Source organism: Chiloscyllium plagiosum, chromosome 7, assembly GCF_004010195.1.
Source record: "Chiloscyllium plagiosum isolate BGI_BamShark_2017 chromosome 7, ASM401019v2, whole genome shotgun sequence".
Lineage (NCBI taxonomy): Eukaryota > Metazoa > Chordata > Chondrichthyes > Orectolobiformes > Hemiscylliidae > Chiloscyllium > Chiloscyllium plagiosum.
Genome location: NC_057716.1, coordinates 71,749,134 through 71,767,598, shown reverse-complemented (window position 1 = coordinate 71,767,598; position 18,465 = coordinate 71,749,134). Strand labels below are relative to the sequence as shown.

The window sequence follows — 18,465 nt, the reverse complement described above, 5'->3', positions numbered from 1 at the left end:
GTACTATACCTTTAACAGTTGAAAAGCTAGCAAGGATTTAGAGAAGCACTGTGAGTACTGGAAAATTTAAAATGTAACAGTGGATTGAAACAATTACCTAGCTGTGTTGCCAGGATATAAAATCAAACTCTAATTTGGCCACTTTAAATTATGCCCCAAGTTACCAAAATCCAGTCAAATTTGAAAAAATAATGTTTGACAACACTAAACCAATGAAATGATCTGATGTTTTGGGGTACAAATATCAGACATTTTGAACAGTTATCCAGAGCAGCAAAGAACAGCTCGCACCAATAACTAGAGAGACTGCTCGCAGAAACATCTGCTCTCTTAAAGGTACCATCATCTATCAAAGACCTAGGAAGCAGAATCCCCAAGAAGGAAAGAAGACAGAGGACACTCGGCAAAACAGACTGATTTTGAAATGTGATTTTTTAAAAAATAAATTGTAATCGGGATTTTTATCAGGTCAGTATTGAAGAGGGGGATTGAAGAGGGGGAAGTAGAAGATAGGTTTAAGAGAAAGGAATTGTAAATAGTTGTTAGCTAATAATTCCTTAAGTCTAACAGAGAATAAGTTCTGAAATTTTAACTTTAAATAGTGTCTTTTGGGATAGTTCTTTTCCTCTCAAATTTTAACAGAATAGAGCACGGGATGAATCTTATCTGTATTGCTGGTTTAAATTAGCAGAGGGGTTTACCCAATGTCATAACACAGTCAAATGTTGCCTTTACATAAAGGGAAATCAATCATAGCTGGCTTCTGAATTCAGCTCTTTTATACACCTTTGCATCATAGGTGTAATTAGATCAGAAACCAAATGAAACCCAAATTGAACACTGATGGAATAACGAACAAAGAACAGTCCATCACAGGAACAGGCCCTTCAGCCCACCAAGACTGCGTCATATGTGATGCCTTTCTAAAGTAAAAACCATTTGTGTCTATGTGGTCCATATCCCTCTATTCTTTGACTATTCAGGGAGCTATCAAGATGCCTCTTAAACGTTGCTATTGTATCTGCCTCCACCACCTCCTTTGACATGGCATTTCAGGCATTTATCACTCCCTATGTAAAAGAACTTGCCTCTCACCTCCTTTAAACTTACCCCCTTTTACCTTAAACATATGTCCCCTAGTAATTGGGAAAAAGACTTTGACTGTCCATTCTATCCATGCTCCTCAATTTTGTAAACTTCTATCAGGTCATGCTTCGTCCTTCAAAGTTCAAGTGAAAACAAACAAGGTTTGTCCAATCTCTTGTCATAGCTAATACCCTCTTAACCAGGCAATATCCTACTAAACTGTTTCTGTGTTCTCTTCAAAGCCTTCACATCCTTCTGGTAGTGAGACAACCTGAACTGGACACAACATTCCAAATGTGGCCGAATTAACGTTCTATGTAGTTGTATTGTTGATGAAACCCTCCATCATTTGCTGGTAATCAACAATAATCTGAAGGGGTGGCAATTGGCCAGAATGGATTTGGCCTCTGTTTTGATACACCTAGGCAATTTTCCATGTTGCTTGTTTACTGGTGTCGTAGCTTTGCTGAATTTTTAAAGCACAAACTTTCAGCATGACATTTGCTTCTGATATTAATGTTTCTAATTGCAAATAATAATTGTACAGGATACCTAAATAAAAATTACAATGTTTATAAACTCATCAAGTATACAAATAAAAATGTCAAAATATACATCAATTATCATGATAAACCTTACAAATTATTTGAATTATATCAAATGAATACTGCATACTCTCAACTGGTGCATGGCTTGGTTATCTCAGATTACAATGATATTGATCAGATGGGTCAACGGGCTGAGAAGTGGCAGATGGAGTTTAATTTAGATAAATGTGAGGTGCTGCATTTTGGGAAAGCAAATCTTAGCAGGACTTATACACTTAATGGTAAGGTCCTAGGGAGTGTTGCTGAGCAAAGAGACCTTGGAGTGCAGGTTCATAACTCCTTGAAAATGGAGTCGCAGGTAGATAGGATAGTGAAGAAGGCATTTGGTATGCTTTCCTTTATTGGTCAGAGTACTGAGTACAGGAGTTGGGAGGTCATGTTGCAGCTGTACAGGACATTGGTTTGGCCACTATTGGAATATTGCGTGCAATTCTAGTCTCCTTTATATCAAAAAGATGTTGTGAAACTTGATAGGGTTCAGAAAAGATTTACAAGGATGCTGCCAGGGTTGGAGGATTTGAGCTATAGGGAGAAGTTGAATAGGCTAGGGCGGTTTTCCTTGGAGGCCGAGGGGCGACCTTATAGAGATTTACAAAATTATGAGGGGCATGGATAGGATAAATAGACAAAGTCTTTTCCCTGGGGTCGGGGATCCAGAACTAGAGGGCATGGGTTTAGGTTGAGAGAGGAAGGATATAAAAGAGACCTAAGGGGCAACTTTTTCACGCAGAGGGTGGTACGTGTATAGAATGAGCAACCAGAGGAAGTGGTGGAGGCTGGCACAATTGCAACATTTAAAAGGCATTTGGATGGGTATATGAATAGGAAGGGTTTGAAGGGATATGGACCAGGTGCTGGCAAATGGAACTAGATGGGTTGAGGTATTGGGTCGGCATGGATGAGTTCGACCGAAGGGTCTGTTTCCATATGACTCTATGACTAAGTGAGACCTTGTGGAAGTAGAGGAGATCCCATCATTGAGTTGGTTTTCAGGAGGCCAACGTGCTTTGGGATGAGTTGCAACTCCCCCTGCCATATTGCTGGGGAAGCAGTTAAGAGATTGCTGGAGGAGGAAGTGGCCAATTATGGACAGCACCCAAGCCTTGTATGCTGCCAGCATAATCAAAAGACCAGCAGTTCTGGAACTGTTGCTGAACCACAGAGAGGTAGCCTTTGCATGCCAAAATAAATTTGAAGCATCCTCAGAAAAGTGAGCATTCAATAATCTTTTTTCATGTGGGCCACGCAGGCAGGAGAAGCAAGAGAAAATGTATAGCATTGATACCCCCCCAGGACCTTGTGTCCTCCACAAAGAAGGGTTGCTTCCTGCTCTGGTGAAGTGCCAAAAGCTGGGGAAAAAACACCTAATCTCTCTTTCAAAGAGGTGACTCACTTCCATTTGGTGGAGAGCTGAGCCTTACCCCAGTGGTGGAAATGTGTTGGAGAGCTGTAATGATGTGATTCCCCAGCATTTTATCAGGTCGCCCTGCAGCCCCCAGCCTGACAATGTAATTCCCCACACCTGGGGACTGGCAAAATTCCAGCTCGTGTGTAAATTCATACAGATGATAGCTTATATACAATTGTGAAGATGTGTGATCTACTCTTAGGTAAAAATCACACAACATCAGGTTATAGCCCAACAGGTTTAATTTGAAACACTAGCTTTCCGAGCGCTGCTCCTTCATCAGGTGGTTGTGGAGGACACAGTTGTAAGACACAACCAAATCATGATCTACACTTGAAATTAGACGTTGTAGCTAGGTTTAACAAAATCACACTGAGATCATATGAATTGCACTATATACTTTCCATAAAATGGTTGTATTAGAGTATAAAATCAGCATTGTTTAAATCATCTCAGAAATTTACGAAGTTTAAGGTTTCCATTTTCCTTATGTAAGATAAGTCAGTGAGGTGGATATATCTACAGTGGGAAAACCTTGAGCAAGTTACTGTGGTTATCTCAGAACATGCAACCATGGTTGATTTTATAATTTAAAAGAATTACAGTATATGCTGTGTAGTTGTCAAACTTACCAAAAAACATGGGTATGTCAAGTTTGTCTTCTCGGTCAACTTTTCTTTTGATCATGACTATATAGACGGCATACAATACTGCTCCTGTTAATGACCACAATGAGCCTGCAATAAAAGAAAAGTTATGGCTGTAGACTATGTTCCAAAAAAGCTTTGAAAGGATGCCTCTATTCGTTCTAACCTTTGACGTCTATTTAAATATTTTTGTTTTCGAAGTGCATTATATACCACAGATCAGTCTCAAACTAATACTCAGTCTGAAAGACAAGGTTCACAAATCATTGTCAATAACAGTTTAATATCTGTCCATTATACATGGAAGAACTAATCTCCATCAAAATTGATTGGTTATTCCAAGTTTCCTTCACCTCCCAGCCTGACTCTAAATGTCCAGATATTTTGTAAGAGCACAACAGAAGTCCTTTGCGTTGTAAGGAATAATAAATGACATTTGAGAAGAATAAGATCATTTAACAGTAGCATCAATATTGATTGAGCAGATGTTGGGCTAAAAGTGGAGGGATGGAAACGCTAAACAGATGTTAGCACATCGATTAGATATACGCTCTGCTTGTTTTTGGTTTGACTGACTGCAACAGAATTGGGTATCAGGCATGAGGTATAATCGTTGGTCCAATGTCCAATTTCTTACACAATGTCTCAGAGTATTTAATTTTGATGCAGCAGGTCAAATCAAGGTAGCACATTACATGTATACAGTATATGCATCTTGGAATCTAAGTGAGAAAGTACTATACAGAAGATTTAAGCCCATGAAATTAAATGTATCCTTACAGTATGCATACAAAATTGACTCAGTAACAGCAAGCAAAGGATGGTGATGAATGGAAAATATTGGAACAAATTTGCAGTTGTATCTGGAAGGGTGAGTTAAAGGTCCAATACGTTTTTCAATTTTCCATAAAAATCTTAGACTTATTATAGGGAGTAGCATTATAAAATTTGCATATAACGCACCACTTGGTATAGTGAATAGTTGATAAGGGAAAAACAGCCAATATCAGTAACCGTGACCATGAAAGCATTGGTTTGTCATAAGAAGCCATCAGGTTCATTAATACTCTCTAGGAAAGGAAATCTGCTATAGTGACCTGGGTCTATGTGATTTCAGACCCACAGCAATATGCTTTGCTCCTAACTGCTCTGAAATGATCTAGCAAGACATTCAGGTATATTCAAATAGTAGTTAATAACTACCTTCTCAATGACAATAAGAGATAGGCAACAAATCCTGGTCTTGCCAATGACTATCTACATCCTGTGGAAGTGTTAAAAAAACAAGGCTAAACTGCAGGTGGTCACAGATAACTTCGTTCACAAGGCAAATTCAGTTCAATGCACAGCCAGATGAAATGATGTACTTTAGGAAAACTAATACTTGTCCTTGGGCTTAAAAGTAGAGGATTGCAAAGTAAAAGCAAAGAGATTATGTTAAACTTTATAAATCACTGGCTGGGCTTTCACTGGTATATTGTCACTGGGCACCACACATCATGAAAACTGGAGAAGCCTTTTAAAGGGTGGGGAGATGTTTTATCATCTGTTACCAGGGATGAGGAAGTTTAGTTCGGATTAGGACTGTTTTGAAAAGATTAAGTGGTAACCAAATAGAGGTTTTCAATTAGACAAATTTTGAGAAAGAGAAAAAAAAATTCATTTGGGAAGTGAGTCAAAAACTAGAGATTTAAAATCACTAACACGATATCTAAAGAGGAGATGAGAACTCCCCTAGTCCTACCCCCTGCGATTTTAGAATTCTCACAATCTGGAAAACACCACCTGAACAAATGGCAACAGTTAATTTGGTCAAGAATTTTTAAAAATGATTTGGACAGGTAGTTGAGGAAGAGCAATAATTATTAGCAAAAAGTACAGTTGTCATACAAAACGTGACTACTGTTTCAAAAGAGCCAGCTCAACACAATAGGCTGAATGGTGTCCTATTGTGCTATATGTTTCTACGATCATAACATGTTAATTATGCTGCGTGGGTATCATGCTTTGGAATTACTGGGGATATAAAAATTCATCCACAGCAGTTTACACTGTGGGCTGAAAATGTTACCTATCATTCACTGACAATTACAAGGTAAGGATAACCACAAACATGTGAAAGTCCCTCCCTTCCAGTCATCTTCAATAAAAGCATAGTTGCTAAGTTTCTCACCATCAACCTCTTTGGGATCACCAATGATCAGGATTATAACTGGACTGTTATGTCAACAAAAGGACAGAGAAAAGGTACTGTGTGACAAGCAGTTCACATCTGATCCCTAAACACATTTGCACCACTTATAGAGTCATAGAGATGTACAGCACGGAAACAGACCCTTCAGTCCAACCTGTCCATGCTGACCAGATATCCCAACCCAATCTAGTCACACCTGCCAGCACCCAGCCCATATCCCTCCAAACCCTTCCTATTCATATACCCATCCAAATGCCTCTTAAATGTTGCAATTGTACCAACCTCCACCACTTCCTCTGGCAGCTCATTCCATACATGTACCACCCTCTGCGTGAAAAGGTTGCCCCTTAAGCCTCTTTTATATCTTTTCCCTCTCACCCTAAACTTACGCCCTCTAGTTCTGAACTCCCTGACCCCAGGGAAAAAAACTTTGCCTATTTACCCTATCCATGTTTTTCAGACTGGAGGCCTGTGACCAGTGGAGTGCCAGAAGGATCGGTGCTGGGTCCTCTACTTTTTGTCATTTACATAAATGATTTGGATGTGAGCATAAGTGGTACAATTCGGAAGTTTGCAGATGACACCAAAATTGGAGGTGTAGTGGACAGTGAAAAGGGTTACCTCAGATTACAACAGGATCTGGACCAGATGGACCAATGGGCTGAGAAGTGGCAGATGGAGTTTAATTCAGATAAATGTGAAGTGCTGCATTTTGGGAAAGCAAATCTTCGCAGGACTTATACACTTATCCATGCCCATCATAATTTTGTAAACCTCTATCAGGTCACCCCTCGGCCTCCGATGCTCCAGGGAAAACATCCCCAGCCTGTTCAGCCTCTCCCTGTAGCTCAAATCCTCCAACCCTGGCAACATCCTTGTAAATCTTTTCTGAACTCTTTCAAGTTTCACAACATCTTTCCGATAGGAAGGACACCAGAATTGCACACAATATTCCAACAGTGGCCTAACCAATGTCCTGTACAGCCCCAATATGACCTCCCAACTCCTGTACTCAATACTCTGATCAATAAAGGATAGCATACCAAATGCCTTCTTCACTATCCTATCTACCTGAGACTCCACTTTCAAGGAGCTGTGAACCTGCACTCCAAGGTCTCTTTGTTCAGCAACACTCCCTAGGACCTTACCATTAAGTGTATAAGTCCTGCGAAGATTTGCTTTCCCAAAATGCAGCACTTCACATTTATCTGAATTAAACTCCATCTGCCACTTCTCAGCCCATTGGTCCATCTGGTCCAGATCCTGTTGTAATCTGAGGTAACCCTTTTCACTGTCCACTACACCTCCAATTTTGGTGTCATCTGCAAACTTCCGAATTGTACCACTTATGCTCACATCCAAATCATTTATGTAAATGACAAAAAGTAGAGGACCCAGCACCGATCCTTCTGGCACTCCACTGGTCACAGGCCTCCAGTCTGAAAAACAACCCTCAATCACCACCCTCTGTCTTCTACCTTTGAGTCAGTTCTGGATCCAAATGGCTAGTTCTCCCTGTATTCCATGTAACCTTGCTAATCAGTCTCCCATGGGGAATGCTCAAAACAGATATGTGACAAAACTCAGATCATTGCTTGCCTGGACATAGCTTGGCACCATCTAGGATAGAGGAGTTTGCCTGATTAGCTCTCCTTTATTACACTTCATATCCAACTCTGCATTACCATTAGAATGTAGTTGCTCTATTCACAAGATACATTACAGAAGCTCCCCAAGCTTACTTTGACAGTGATCCCAAACCCAATGACCTATACCACCAAGAAGGTCAACAGCAGCAATGTTGTGATAACGCTATTACTACCAAGCTCTCCTGCCAGATAAACTACATCTTGGATGGATCAATTTTCATTCAAAACTGAGGTGTCGACATCCTAGATGTTACTCCAATAATGGTAACAGCAGAAAGAATACAGCAGTTCATGGAAAACATGTATCTTTTCATCTCATTAAGTGGTGTAAGCATATAATGCATTGAAGAGAATGCATTTAAAAAAAAAACCAGGTGAATATTCAGGCTTTGCAATGCAATATTTTATACACCGATGTTATTCTGTACAAGTGCAATATGATATTGGTGTAATAGGACATTAAAACTATGGCAAGTAGTATGCTAAATGATAAATGAACATTATTGATTTATCCAAATGTATATTGAAAACTGATTTGGGAACTTTACGCATGACTTGAAATGAAAGCAGTTAAACTTTTCTTATCGCTCAACTTATTTGCATTTCATTTAATCTTACTTTCAGCTCATTTACAGATGGAAATATATTTTTAGAAATTTACATAAGATGAAACATTGGGAAAAATTAGCAAAACAAAATTTCATGCATCTTAGATATATATTTTAATGTAATATATTAGAACCGAATTAACAGCTATTACTCAATTTTATCTATTAAAATTGCAGAATCCAAACTTCGAGGTTGAAACGTATAGCTTTAAATTGGTTTCGCATAGACATGCTTAAAAATTAACTGAATTGTAGCCAGACAGCTTCTACTTACCAATTATTTCTAAAAATTAAAATCATGAATGTTACATTATAATTCTGGTGACTGAGGGCAGTTTTCATTAAACAAAATGGACTAAATCTGGAGAAAACACAAACTGCCAGAGAGAGTCAGAAAGTGTGACAATGTAAGGGATCTAAGTTAAAGTTTTAGTAAAATAACCATCATTCCAGAGTGCAACGCTAATCTTTTCACTTCAGTGGTTTATGGTAATTCAATTGCTCGTTCATATTTCGGCTTAGAAATATCTGCCAGTTCCTTCCTTAATGTGTCAGTGATTTCCAAACAGAGAGAGTGTTATCAAAAATATTAATTAAAGAATATTTTAATTGGTTCAAGCGGAGTACTGATAGCTTATCTCTTTAGACACTTTAATACATGTGGCTTAGATTGCTGTTACTTTGCTGAATAATGTCAAGACCCAATTCACTAAACATTAAAAATGGAAATTGCAATACAGATAAAGGCCATACAACTCAACCACTGATGATGGGCATTAAATTTTTACTTAATATCTATGAACTCACAATCCCATCCAAGGTTCTGCCTCCTCAATTCTATTTTCAGTGATATACTGAATTATGCTAATGAAGGTTCACATAGAAATGTTAACTCTGATTCTCTCTCTGTAAACACTGAACATTTACAGCATTGCCTGGTTCAGCTTTCCAGCATTTGCATTATGGTGCTCTTGTGCTAGATTTAAACATTATACAATTTACAGTTTAAAAAAAAATCTCCTTTCATATTGTTTTATTGCTTTCCTTATCATGGTCATAACCTTTTTTCCAATTTACTTTTTGCTTGTTTCTATAATATTACGTCTTACTAATTCAATGTCTTTTTTCTCTGTTTAGTTTAGTTCCAACAAATTCATAAGTAACTACACTATAACAGTATTAGTGAAGATAGAATAATCTTCCAATGGTGATATGACAAATACTTTGAAAAATATTGTAATTGTTTGCAATCAAATTATCTTCACTGCTATCGTTCAAACAAAAAAATCTTCAATATTTAAATGGTAATCGCACCCAATACTCCTGATATCATGTGCACGATGTAGCAATACAAAGAGCGCAGTAAATCAAAAGAACAGAATAGTAATAAAATAAACAGGAAATTTTAATTAATGATTTAACATGAGAAATATCTTTACGGCCTATAAGCTGGCAGTAGATTTGATTAAGTTTAATAAAAAAATGTTTAACATCAAGGAGATCTATTTTAGATACCACAGGAATGTACAGAAGCACACGCACCAGAAAAAGGAAGTATATTGTGTCACATCAGCAAAGAATACCATAAATCAATGATTCTCAACAAGGGACAATTGATCTTCAGGCAGACGTCCAACTTATGAATCTACTTGGCTTATGGAGAAAATCCATGTTTAAATATCCAATAACCTTTAATCGCTTGGTTGTGATGATGGTTCTGACCCTAGAAACTTACCTAGGGATGCAACCCACTTTCCTAGGATGGTTGACGACATGTCCCACCTTGCTGTCATGTGGGCATTAAGGAAAGAAGAACCAGGTAGTTAGAAATATGACAAATACTAATGCAATATGGTGTAAACACTTGAGGATGGAGTTCCTGCAATTCAAATCCATGCATAGGTTCATTGAAGATCAAAGGTCATAGCTCCCAATTCTGCAATTCCAGACCACCAACACATCAACAGTTAACTTCAGCTTTACTCAGCTAAACTTACTTTTGTGCCTTTATCTGTGCCTTCTTTTGTGTTATCTTAGTAAATGTTTTTCCATTTTGCAGTATTTTATTGCATTCTCACAATACTGAAATTGGTGAAGACCCTGAAAACTGAAAACATTCAAGTCCATTGATGTTTTGCTGAAAGTTAAGAAGAACTGACAGTTTTACTGAAGAATGAAGAAGATGGCTCTATACTGTTTATTGGTACCAATATATACGTTTCTAAACGTGCAAAGAGAATTACAAATCAATTTTTAAAAAAACTAGGAAATGATGCACAGATCATTGGAGAAAATAAGGCACAACAACTGATTACAGTCAGCAAGTACAAGCTTAATTTAAGATTGAGGGCTGATCATACTGTAGCATATTCATGATGAAATCACACAATCAATTAGTGCCAATCATGCCCTGATTAGCAAGGGACTAAGTTCTGATGTATTAGCATATAAATTTAGTTTAGATTCATCCAGCTGAGTGCTGTAACCTTGAAAAATTAGGATGTTAAATGGGCTGCATTACAGTATCAAATGCTGTAAGTAGCATAAAAATAAATAGGAAATGTTTTCTTATTTAGAATTACATGCCAATAAATAGATTAGAATATAAATATTTCAATACAATTTCATAAGCAAAATTTGGAAACATTGGTAGTCATTGCACATTGGAAAGAAAGTGATTCATGAAAGTTACATTCTCCAATAGAATGATGGCAGCCATGAAATGCATATGACTGCAAAATGGCAGTTTCAAAAAGACACAATTTTGAAAGGGAGAGAGTGTGACAGTATCTGAGGAGAGGGAACCACTTAAAATGCCAGTCAGAATGGGGCTCATGAAGATAACTCTTATGGCTAGCAAGTTAATGGAAACTGGCTTTAGTAAAAAGGAAGAGAAAGATTGCTTGAGGTGGAATAGAAGAGCATTTCAGGTGTAGGGCAGAATGGAATCTGGGGTTGGTGAGTAAGGACAAAAGATGGACAGTTGAACAGATAATCTTAGTGAAGAAGAGATCCCTCAACTCCTTTTAGAAGTTTAAGGAGAAATGAAGCCTGGGATGACATTTGCTCTCTGGGACAAATCTGAAATAGCCCTTCCAGAACAGAGTGATGCTCGATACTATTGTGAATCAGCAAGGTCCAATGATGGGCACCTAAACCGTCCAACTAATGTACTGCTTAACATAGTTCTATATACATATACAGGTACAATGTCTCAAATTTGGCTACCTGAAATTCAGTGACGGCTGAAAACTGGACATGTTTTTTTAAGTTGCTGTGCACAAATTCATTAGTGTTAGATAAATGGTTCTCTTTTCCTGCACTTCAAATGATCTGAGCAACTCTTGATTTGACTCATCTGCACTGAAAGTTGTCAAGATCTGAAATTTGGCATGGTATGACCCCCAGGCTGCCACTTTTTAGACACATTACCTGTACAAACATATTGCTTGTGGAAGAGGTACTGTACAAGTTTAAGAATTATTTGTTTTTCATTCATTTTTCCTATCAGAATCAATAATTAAACAAATTAAATTCCTAAAAAACAATTTTATTATTCCTCCTAAATTGCCCAATTTGTTGAAAGGTTTTATCTTCCATTTTCTGCCAGGAGTTGAGAGGGTGTGGTACAAGCCCACTAATGTAAAGATCCCATTTAGGTTTTAGATCTGTAACCAGACCGACATTGTCTTTTTAAAACAGTTTCTGATATGGTATGCATTCCATCTTTCATCAATACTGCCACATTTCATTCTAAAATGTTTTATCTTTCAATTCTGTCCAATTGGCACAGAATGGATCTTGTGTAAATGATGAGAATAATTTTCAATGTTACACTTATCAAGAACTCTGAACTTGGACAAAGATCCGAGCATTGTGTCAGTCCTTCAGCCATCACTAGCGAAACTATAACCACCAAAATCTAACATATCCTTAATATCATCATTAAGTTCGAGTCTAACTGGGATTGTTGAAGGGTGTGTTAGGAGCAATACAGTAAGTTCTCACTTAGTTGAATCTGTACTCCTAAAAATTGTTGCTATCCTCTAGGAATCAACATTAAAGACAGAGTTAGGTTCCTGTGGACACTTCCTGTCTGGTAAAAAATAATGTTAAAGCTGAAATACTGTACCACACATCTGCAGCATGGTGTGTGCATTCCTAGCTGAAATAACTTGCAACATCAATCACTGATTAAAACAGAAATATAAAATAGGTTCAAATTAGACAAATAGCCAGTCTCTTCAGCAGTCCTTCCAGCGATGGGATGACTTGCTTTCAGAAAAAAGAACAAAGAAAATTTACTGCCCAGGAACAGGCCATTTGGCCCTCAAAGCCTGTGCCGATCCAAGTCCACTGTCTAAACCTATCGTCCAATTCCTCAGGATCTGTATCCCTCTGCACCCCACCTCTCATGCATCTGTCCAGATGCACCTTAAATGAATCTACCATGCCTGCCTCTACTACCTCTGCTGCCAAGGCGTTCCAGGCACCTACCATCCTCTGTGTAAAGTACTTGCAACATGCATCCCCCTTAAACTTTTCTCCTCTCACCTTGAATGCATGACCTCTCGTTATTGAATCCCTCACCCTGGGAAAAAGCTGATCTCTATCTACCCTGTCTACACTCTTCATGATGTTGTAAACCTCAATCAGGTCCCCGCCTCAATCTCCTTTTTTTCTAATGAAAACAATCCTAACCTACTCAACCTCTCTTCATAGTTAGCACCTTCCATACCAGGCAACATCCTCCTAAACCTTCTCTGCACCCTCTTCAAAGCTTCCACAGTATTCTAAAGGCAGCCGAACCAAAGTCTTGTACAGTTTTAACATGACCTGCCAGCTCTTATACTCATTAACCCGTCTGATGAATGCAAGTATACCGTATGCCTTCTTGACCACTCTATTCACCTGTGCAGCCACCTTCAGGGTACAATGGACCTGCACTCCAGATCTCTCTGCTCATCAACTTTTCCCAAGGTTCTTCCATTTACAGTATAGCTTGCTCTCAAATTAGACTTTCCAAAATGCATCACCTCACATTTGCCCAGATTGAACTCCATCTGCCACTTCTCCGCTCAACTCTCCAGTCTGTATTCTCCTGTATTCTTTGACAGTCCCCTAAACTTTTTGCTACTCCACCAATCTTCGTGTCATCTGCAAACTTAGTGATCAGACCACCAATGCTCTCTTCCAGATCATCTATGGATAGCACAAGCAACAGCAGCCCCAGCACTGATCCCTGTGGAACACCACTGGTCACCTTTTTCCATTTCAAAAACTCCCTTCAACTACTACTCTCTGCGTCCTGTTGCTCAAAGAGTTCTTTATCCACCTAGCTAGAACACCCTGCACACCATGTGACTTCACTATCTCCAATAGTCTACCATGGGGAACCTTATCAAACACCTCACTAAAGTCCATGTATATGGTATCTACACCCTTTCCTTCATTTATCAACTTGGTCACTTCTCTTCTCTTCTGGTTCCCAGCCCCCTGCCAAATTAGTTTAAACCCTCCCCAACAGCAGTAGCAAAAACTCCCCCAATGACATTAGTTCCAGTCTGGTTCAGCTGTAGATCATCCAATTTGTAATAGTCTCACCTTCCCCAGAACCAGTCCCAATGTGCCACAAATCTGAACCCCTCCCTTTTACATCATCCCTCAAGCCACATGTTCATTCTGTTTATTCTTTTATTTCTATCCTGGCTAGCATGTGGCACTGATAGCAATCCTGAGATCACTACCTTTGAGGTCCTCCTCTTTAACTTCTCTCCTAAGCTCCCTGAATTTTGCTTTCAGGACCTCATCTCATTTTTTATTTATGTCATTGATGCCTATATGCACCATGACAACTGACTGTCCACTTTCCTCTTTCAGAATGCTCTGCAGCCAATCGGTGACATCCCTGACCCGAGCATCTGGGAGTCAACGTACCATCCGGGAATCTCGTTTTTGGCCACAGAACCGCCTATCTACGCCCCTTACAATAGAATCGCCAATGACTATGACCCTACAAGTCTTTTTCCCGCCTTCTGAATAGCAGAACCCATAGTGCCATGATCCTGACAACTGCTGCCCTCCCCTGGTGAGCCATCTCCCCCAACAGCATCCAAAATGTTTTGGAGGGAGATGACCGCGGAGATATCTGCACTGCCTTCCTACTCTTTCTCGGCCTTTTGGTCACCCATTCACGGTCTCCCTCAGCAATTCTAAACTGTGGTGTGATCAATTCATTAATCATGCTATTCACAATCTCATCATTGCAGATGCTCCACAGTGAGTCCATCTGCAACTCCACAGCGGTCATGCGGTCAAACAAGAGCTGCAGCTGGACACACTTCTTGCAATGCAAGAGTCAGGGACGGCAGATGATTTCGAATGATTTTGAACCTTAATGCTGGGTATTTGCCTTGGGGAAAGTTCCTCACCATTGCACAGCCTTCCTTGCCACTAAAAACAGTTTTGAATTGAAGGTTGCATGCAACTTCAAGGTCTGGGTGGAATTAATGGGATAAAAAGTCAGGGTCATGAACAGCTTTGAAAAATTTATTCCAAGAACTGTTGTGCATTTCCCTTTGCTTTTTGTAGTACCTCTTCTTACAGTTGTTAATAGCATCATTGATCCCTCTGTTCACTCTGGCACTACAGTGTCTGTTTGGGTCACCCTCTGTGAAGACTTCCATCAACTGAATTGGAAAGCCCTTACCAGTTTTTCTTTTACAAAACTGGAGTGATTGGTGTTTCAGTGCAGTCTTCCTCTTCATTCGCATTAAGTCCACGTTGGACAATTCTTCTCCTTGGGATACAAACATTTGAGTGTTTATACTAATGCTTGCCTCAACTGCTTCATTACTGACAGCCTCCCCACCCAGGTCATGATTTCATGTGGAACGTCAGAGGCAGTCTGACAAAATTCTTCTTCGCCCAAGACATACTTAGGCCGTACATTATTCAGACACAATGGCTGACTTCATCTCAGGCACCAATCAGTTATCAAACCTCTTGAGAATGTCGTACGCATGTCAAAATTTCTTACCTGATGTCACCATTTATTGCTTCGAGGAAAAGGCACAGTGGAGATATTCAACCTTATTGGCGTTAAAATGGCTCTACTGCCCTGGTGCTCTCCCACTAGCCTTAAAATTGCTCCTCCTGCTGGCTGCTCTCTCAAGAGCATACAATGACTCTTCTGCCATACCTGCTCTCATTAGCCTTAAAATGACTCCTATATCTGGCTGCTCTGTCATTGGTTTTAAAATCGCTTCTGTGTATCATCTGCCTAAAACAGCTATATTTCAGACCCAAACAATCTCAAAGAAAAGAAAATCGTTTTACATGTGCGCAGTAGAAAAAGCAACCGACAATTAAAATTGGTTTCAAAAGAAAATGTGAGTGAGAGGCAGTTTTCTTGTTTATTGAGAATTTTTATAAAAAGTTTTGTTCTTGAAATACAATGTGCATGAATAAATTTAGCACAGCGCACCACATTGCCACCCATGTGATGCAAAGGACATACTGAATCCAATGCCAAAATGGGAAGCAAAACCTTAAGTTAGGGACACAAGGCCTAAAAAAGATTAAGTCAAAATGACATCAAAATGACATTTGCTTGATGACTTGAAACAAAAATACACTGTACCATGCATACTGTAAAATTAGGTAGCAACCTACTGAGGCTAACACCTGGAAGCTAACTCCAAAAAGTAAATTACTACAGATAGAATTAAATGGCCCCATAACCAACAAATCAAGGCAAGGGTCTATTGCCCCATCGTGTTCTATTTTTAAAAATGGTGGACAAATCACAAAAAATAACATGACAGAATGCTCCATAAATATTTATAACCTCAAACACAGCATTTTTTCATCATCAGTGTAAGGATTTTGAAGTATCGTCAGCCAAAAGTGTCAAATGAAGGAACCTACTCAGCTTACTCTGGTGGTCTCCAAAATTATTGGTGCCACTAAGCAGTCAACATGATTCACACCGTGTAACAAAGAAAAGTGGGTACGCTGAATGCAGTGAAGGCTATAGGTCCTGACAACATTTCAGGCGTAGTACTGAAAATCTGTACACTTGGTGTAGCCAAGCCTTTCCAGTGTAACTACGACACCAACTTTGGAAAATTGTACATATATGCTTTATGCAAAACTAAGACAAATCTAGACCATCCAGACACCAGTCAGCCTCCCACAAATTGTCAGCAAAGTAACTGAATAAGTAATCAATACAGCCATCAATAAATAGCCAGCTTGTTGACTCTCAGTTTGATTTCTTTCAGAAGGACTGAGTTTCAGGTCTTCCCTCAACATTAATCCACACATGGGCAGAAGAGGTAAATGAGAACTGAGGAGAGGGAATAATTGCTCTTGACACCATATTCGATTACTGCAAATCAGCCCGAGCAAAGCTGTGGTTTTCCTTTCATTAGAGAAAAGCACTGAATGAACAGTGTCCAAGCACTGTCATCAGATCTGGTTGGAATTGGAGAGTAATGGCTATAGCACGAAGATATTACTGCAGGATTTGCTCAGGGAGATGTCCTTGGCATTCGGCTGCTTCAAAATTCTATCTTCTGTCATGAAGTCAGCAGTGGGTGCTGCTAACTGCTGATTCAATAGTATTTGCTGGGAATGAGTGTCTAACAGGATTTAAACTGCTGAGGAAGTTAATCCAAAGAAGCGGCACTTTTATAGTTCTTTTCATGTTCTCAGGATTCCCCAAAGTATTTCATAGTCAGTCAATGAATTACATTTGAAGCTTGTTAATATATATGCAAACATGGAAACATATCAATGCAAAAGCAACAAATGAGATTAAACTTGTTGCGTTGGCCGAAGGATAAAGATTGGCCTGCATTGTTTCAAATACACCATGGGATCTGTAAATATACATAAATAAATAATTGAGGCCTTTGTATAATATCAGATCAAAAACACTATAAAACTGCACTCAGTGCTATACTATACTAAACTATGCTATACTAAACTCCACCCCTCTCACCCACTCCAACCTCTCACCCTCAGAACGTGCAGCCCTCCACTCCGTCCGTTCCAACCCCAACCTCACTATCAAACTGGCAGACAAGGGAGGCGCGGTAGAGGTTTGGCGCATCGACCTTTACACCGCTGAGGCTAAACGCCAGCTCGCGGACACCTCCTCCTACTGCCCCCTTGACCATGACCCCACTTCCCACCACCAAACCATCATTTCCCAGACCATCCATAACCTCATCACCTCAGGGGACCTCCCATCCACCGCCTCCAACCTCATAGTCCCACAACCCCGCACCGCCCATTTCTACCTCCTGCCCAAAATCCACAAACCTGACTGCCCCGGCTGACCCATTGTCTCAGCCTGCTCCTGCCCCACCGAACTCATCTCTGCATACCTCGACACAGTTCTGTCCCCCTTAGACCAAGAACTCCCCACCCACGTTCGGGACACCACCCATGCCCTCCGCCTCGTCCATGATTTTTGCTTCCCTGGTCCCCAACGCCTTATCTTCACCATGGACATCCAGTCCCTGTACTCCTCCATCCCCCATCATGAAGGACTCAAAGCCCTCCGCTTCTTCCTTTCCCGCCGTACCAACCAGTACCTTTCCACTGACACCCTCCTTCAACCGACTGAACTGGTCCTCACCCTCAACAACTTCTCTTTCCAATCCTCCCACTTTCTCCAAACCAAGGGAGTAGCCATGGGCACCCGCATGGGCCCCAGCTATGCCTGCCTCTTCGTAGGATATGTGGAACAGTCCATCTTCCGCAGCTACACTGGCACCACCCCCCACCTTTTCCTCCACTACATCGATGACTGTATCGCGCTGCCTCGTGCTCCCACAAGGAGGTTGAACAGTTCATCCACTTTACCCACACCTTCCACCCCAACCGTCTCAGACTCCTCCCTCCCCTTCCTAAACCTTTCCATTTCTATCTCGGGCGACCGAATCAACACGGACAGTTACTATAAACCGACCGACTCCCACAGCTACCAGACTATGCCTCCTCCCACCCTGTCCCCTGTAAAAACGCCATCCCATATTCCCAATTCCTTTGTCTCTGCCACATCTGCTCCCAGGGGGACCAGTTCCAATACCGTACAACCCAGATGGCCACCTTCTTCAAAGACCGCAATTTCCCCCCAGACGTGATCGACGATGCCCTCCACCGCATCTCCTCCACTTCCCGCTCCTCTGCCCTTGAGCCCCACCCCTCCAACCTCCACCAGGACAGAACCCCACTGGTCCTCACCTACCACC

General features: G+C 40.3%; 1 protein-coding gene across 8 annotated transcripts in view; it reads right to left on the bottom strand.

Moving 5' to 3' along the window:
* Window positions 1–18,465, bottom strand: part of LOC122551689 (solute carrier family 35 member F5-like) — a 107,678-nt gene that overhangs the window by 41,775 nt on the left and 47,438 nt on the right. For 7 of the 8 annotated variants that reach the window (XM_043694011.1, XM_043694016.1, XM_043694014.1 and 4 more), the window contains 2 exons: window positions 9,936–9,986; window positions 3,735–3,839 (listed from right to left, as the gene is read on the bottom strand). In XM_043694011.1, the coding sequence (XP_043549946.1) occupies window positions 3,735–3,839; window positions 9,936–9,986 (156 nt within the window). The remainder of the gene's footprint in view (window positions 1–3,734; window positions 3,840–9,935; window positions 9,987–18,465) is intronic. The other variant, XM_043694018.1, reaches the window with a different exon arrangement.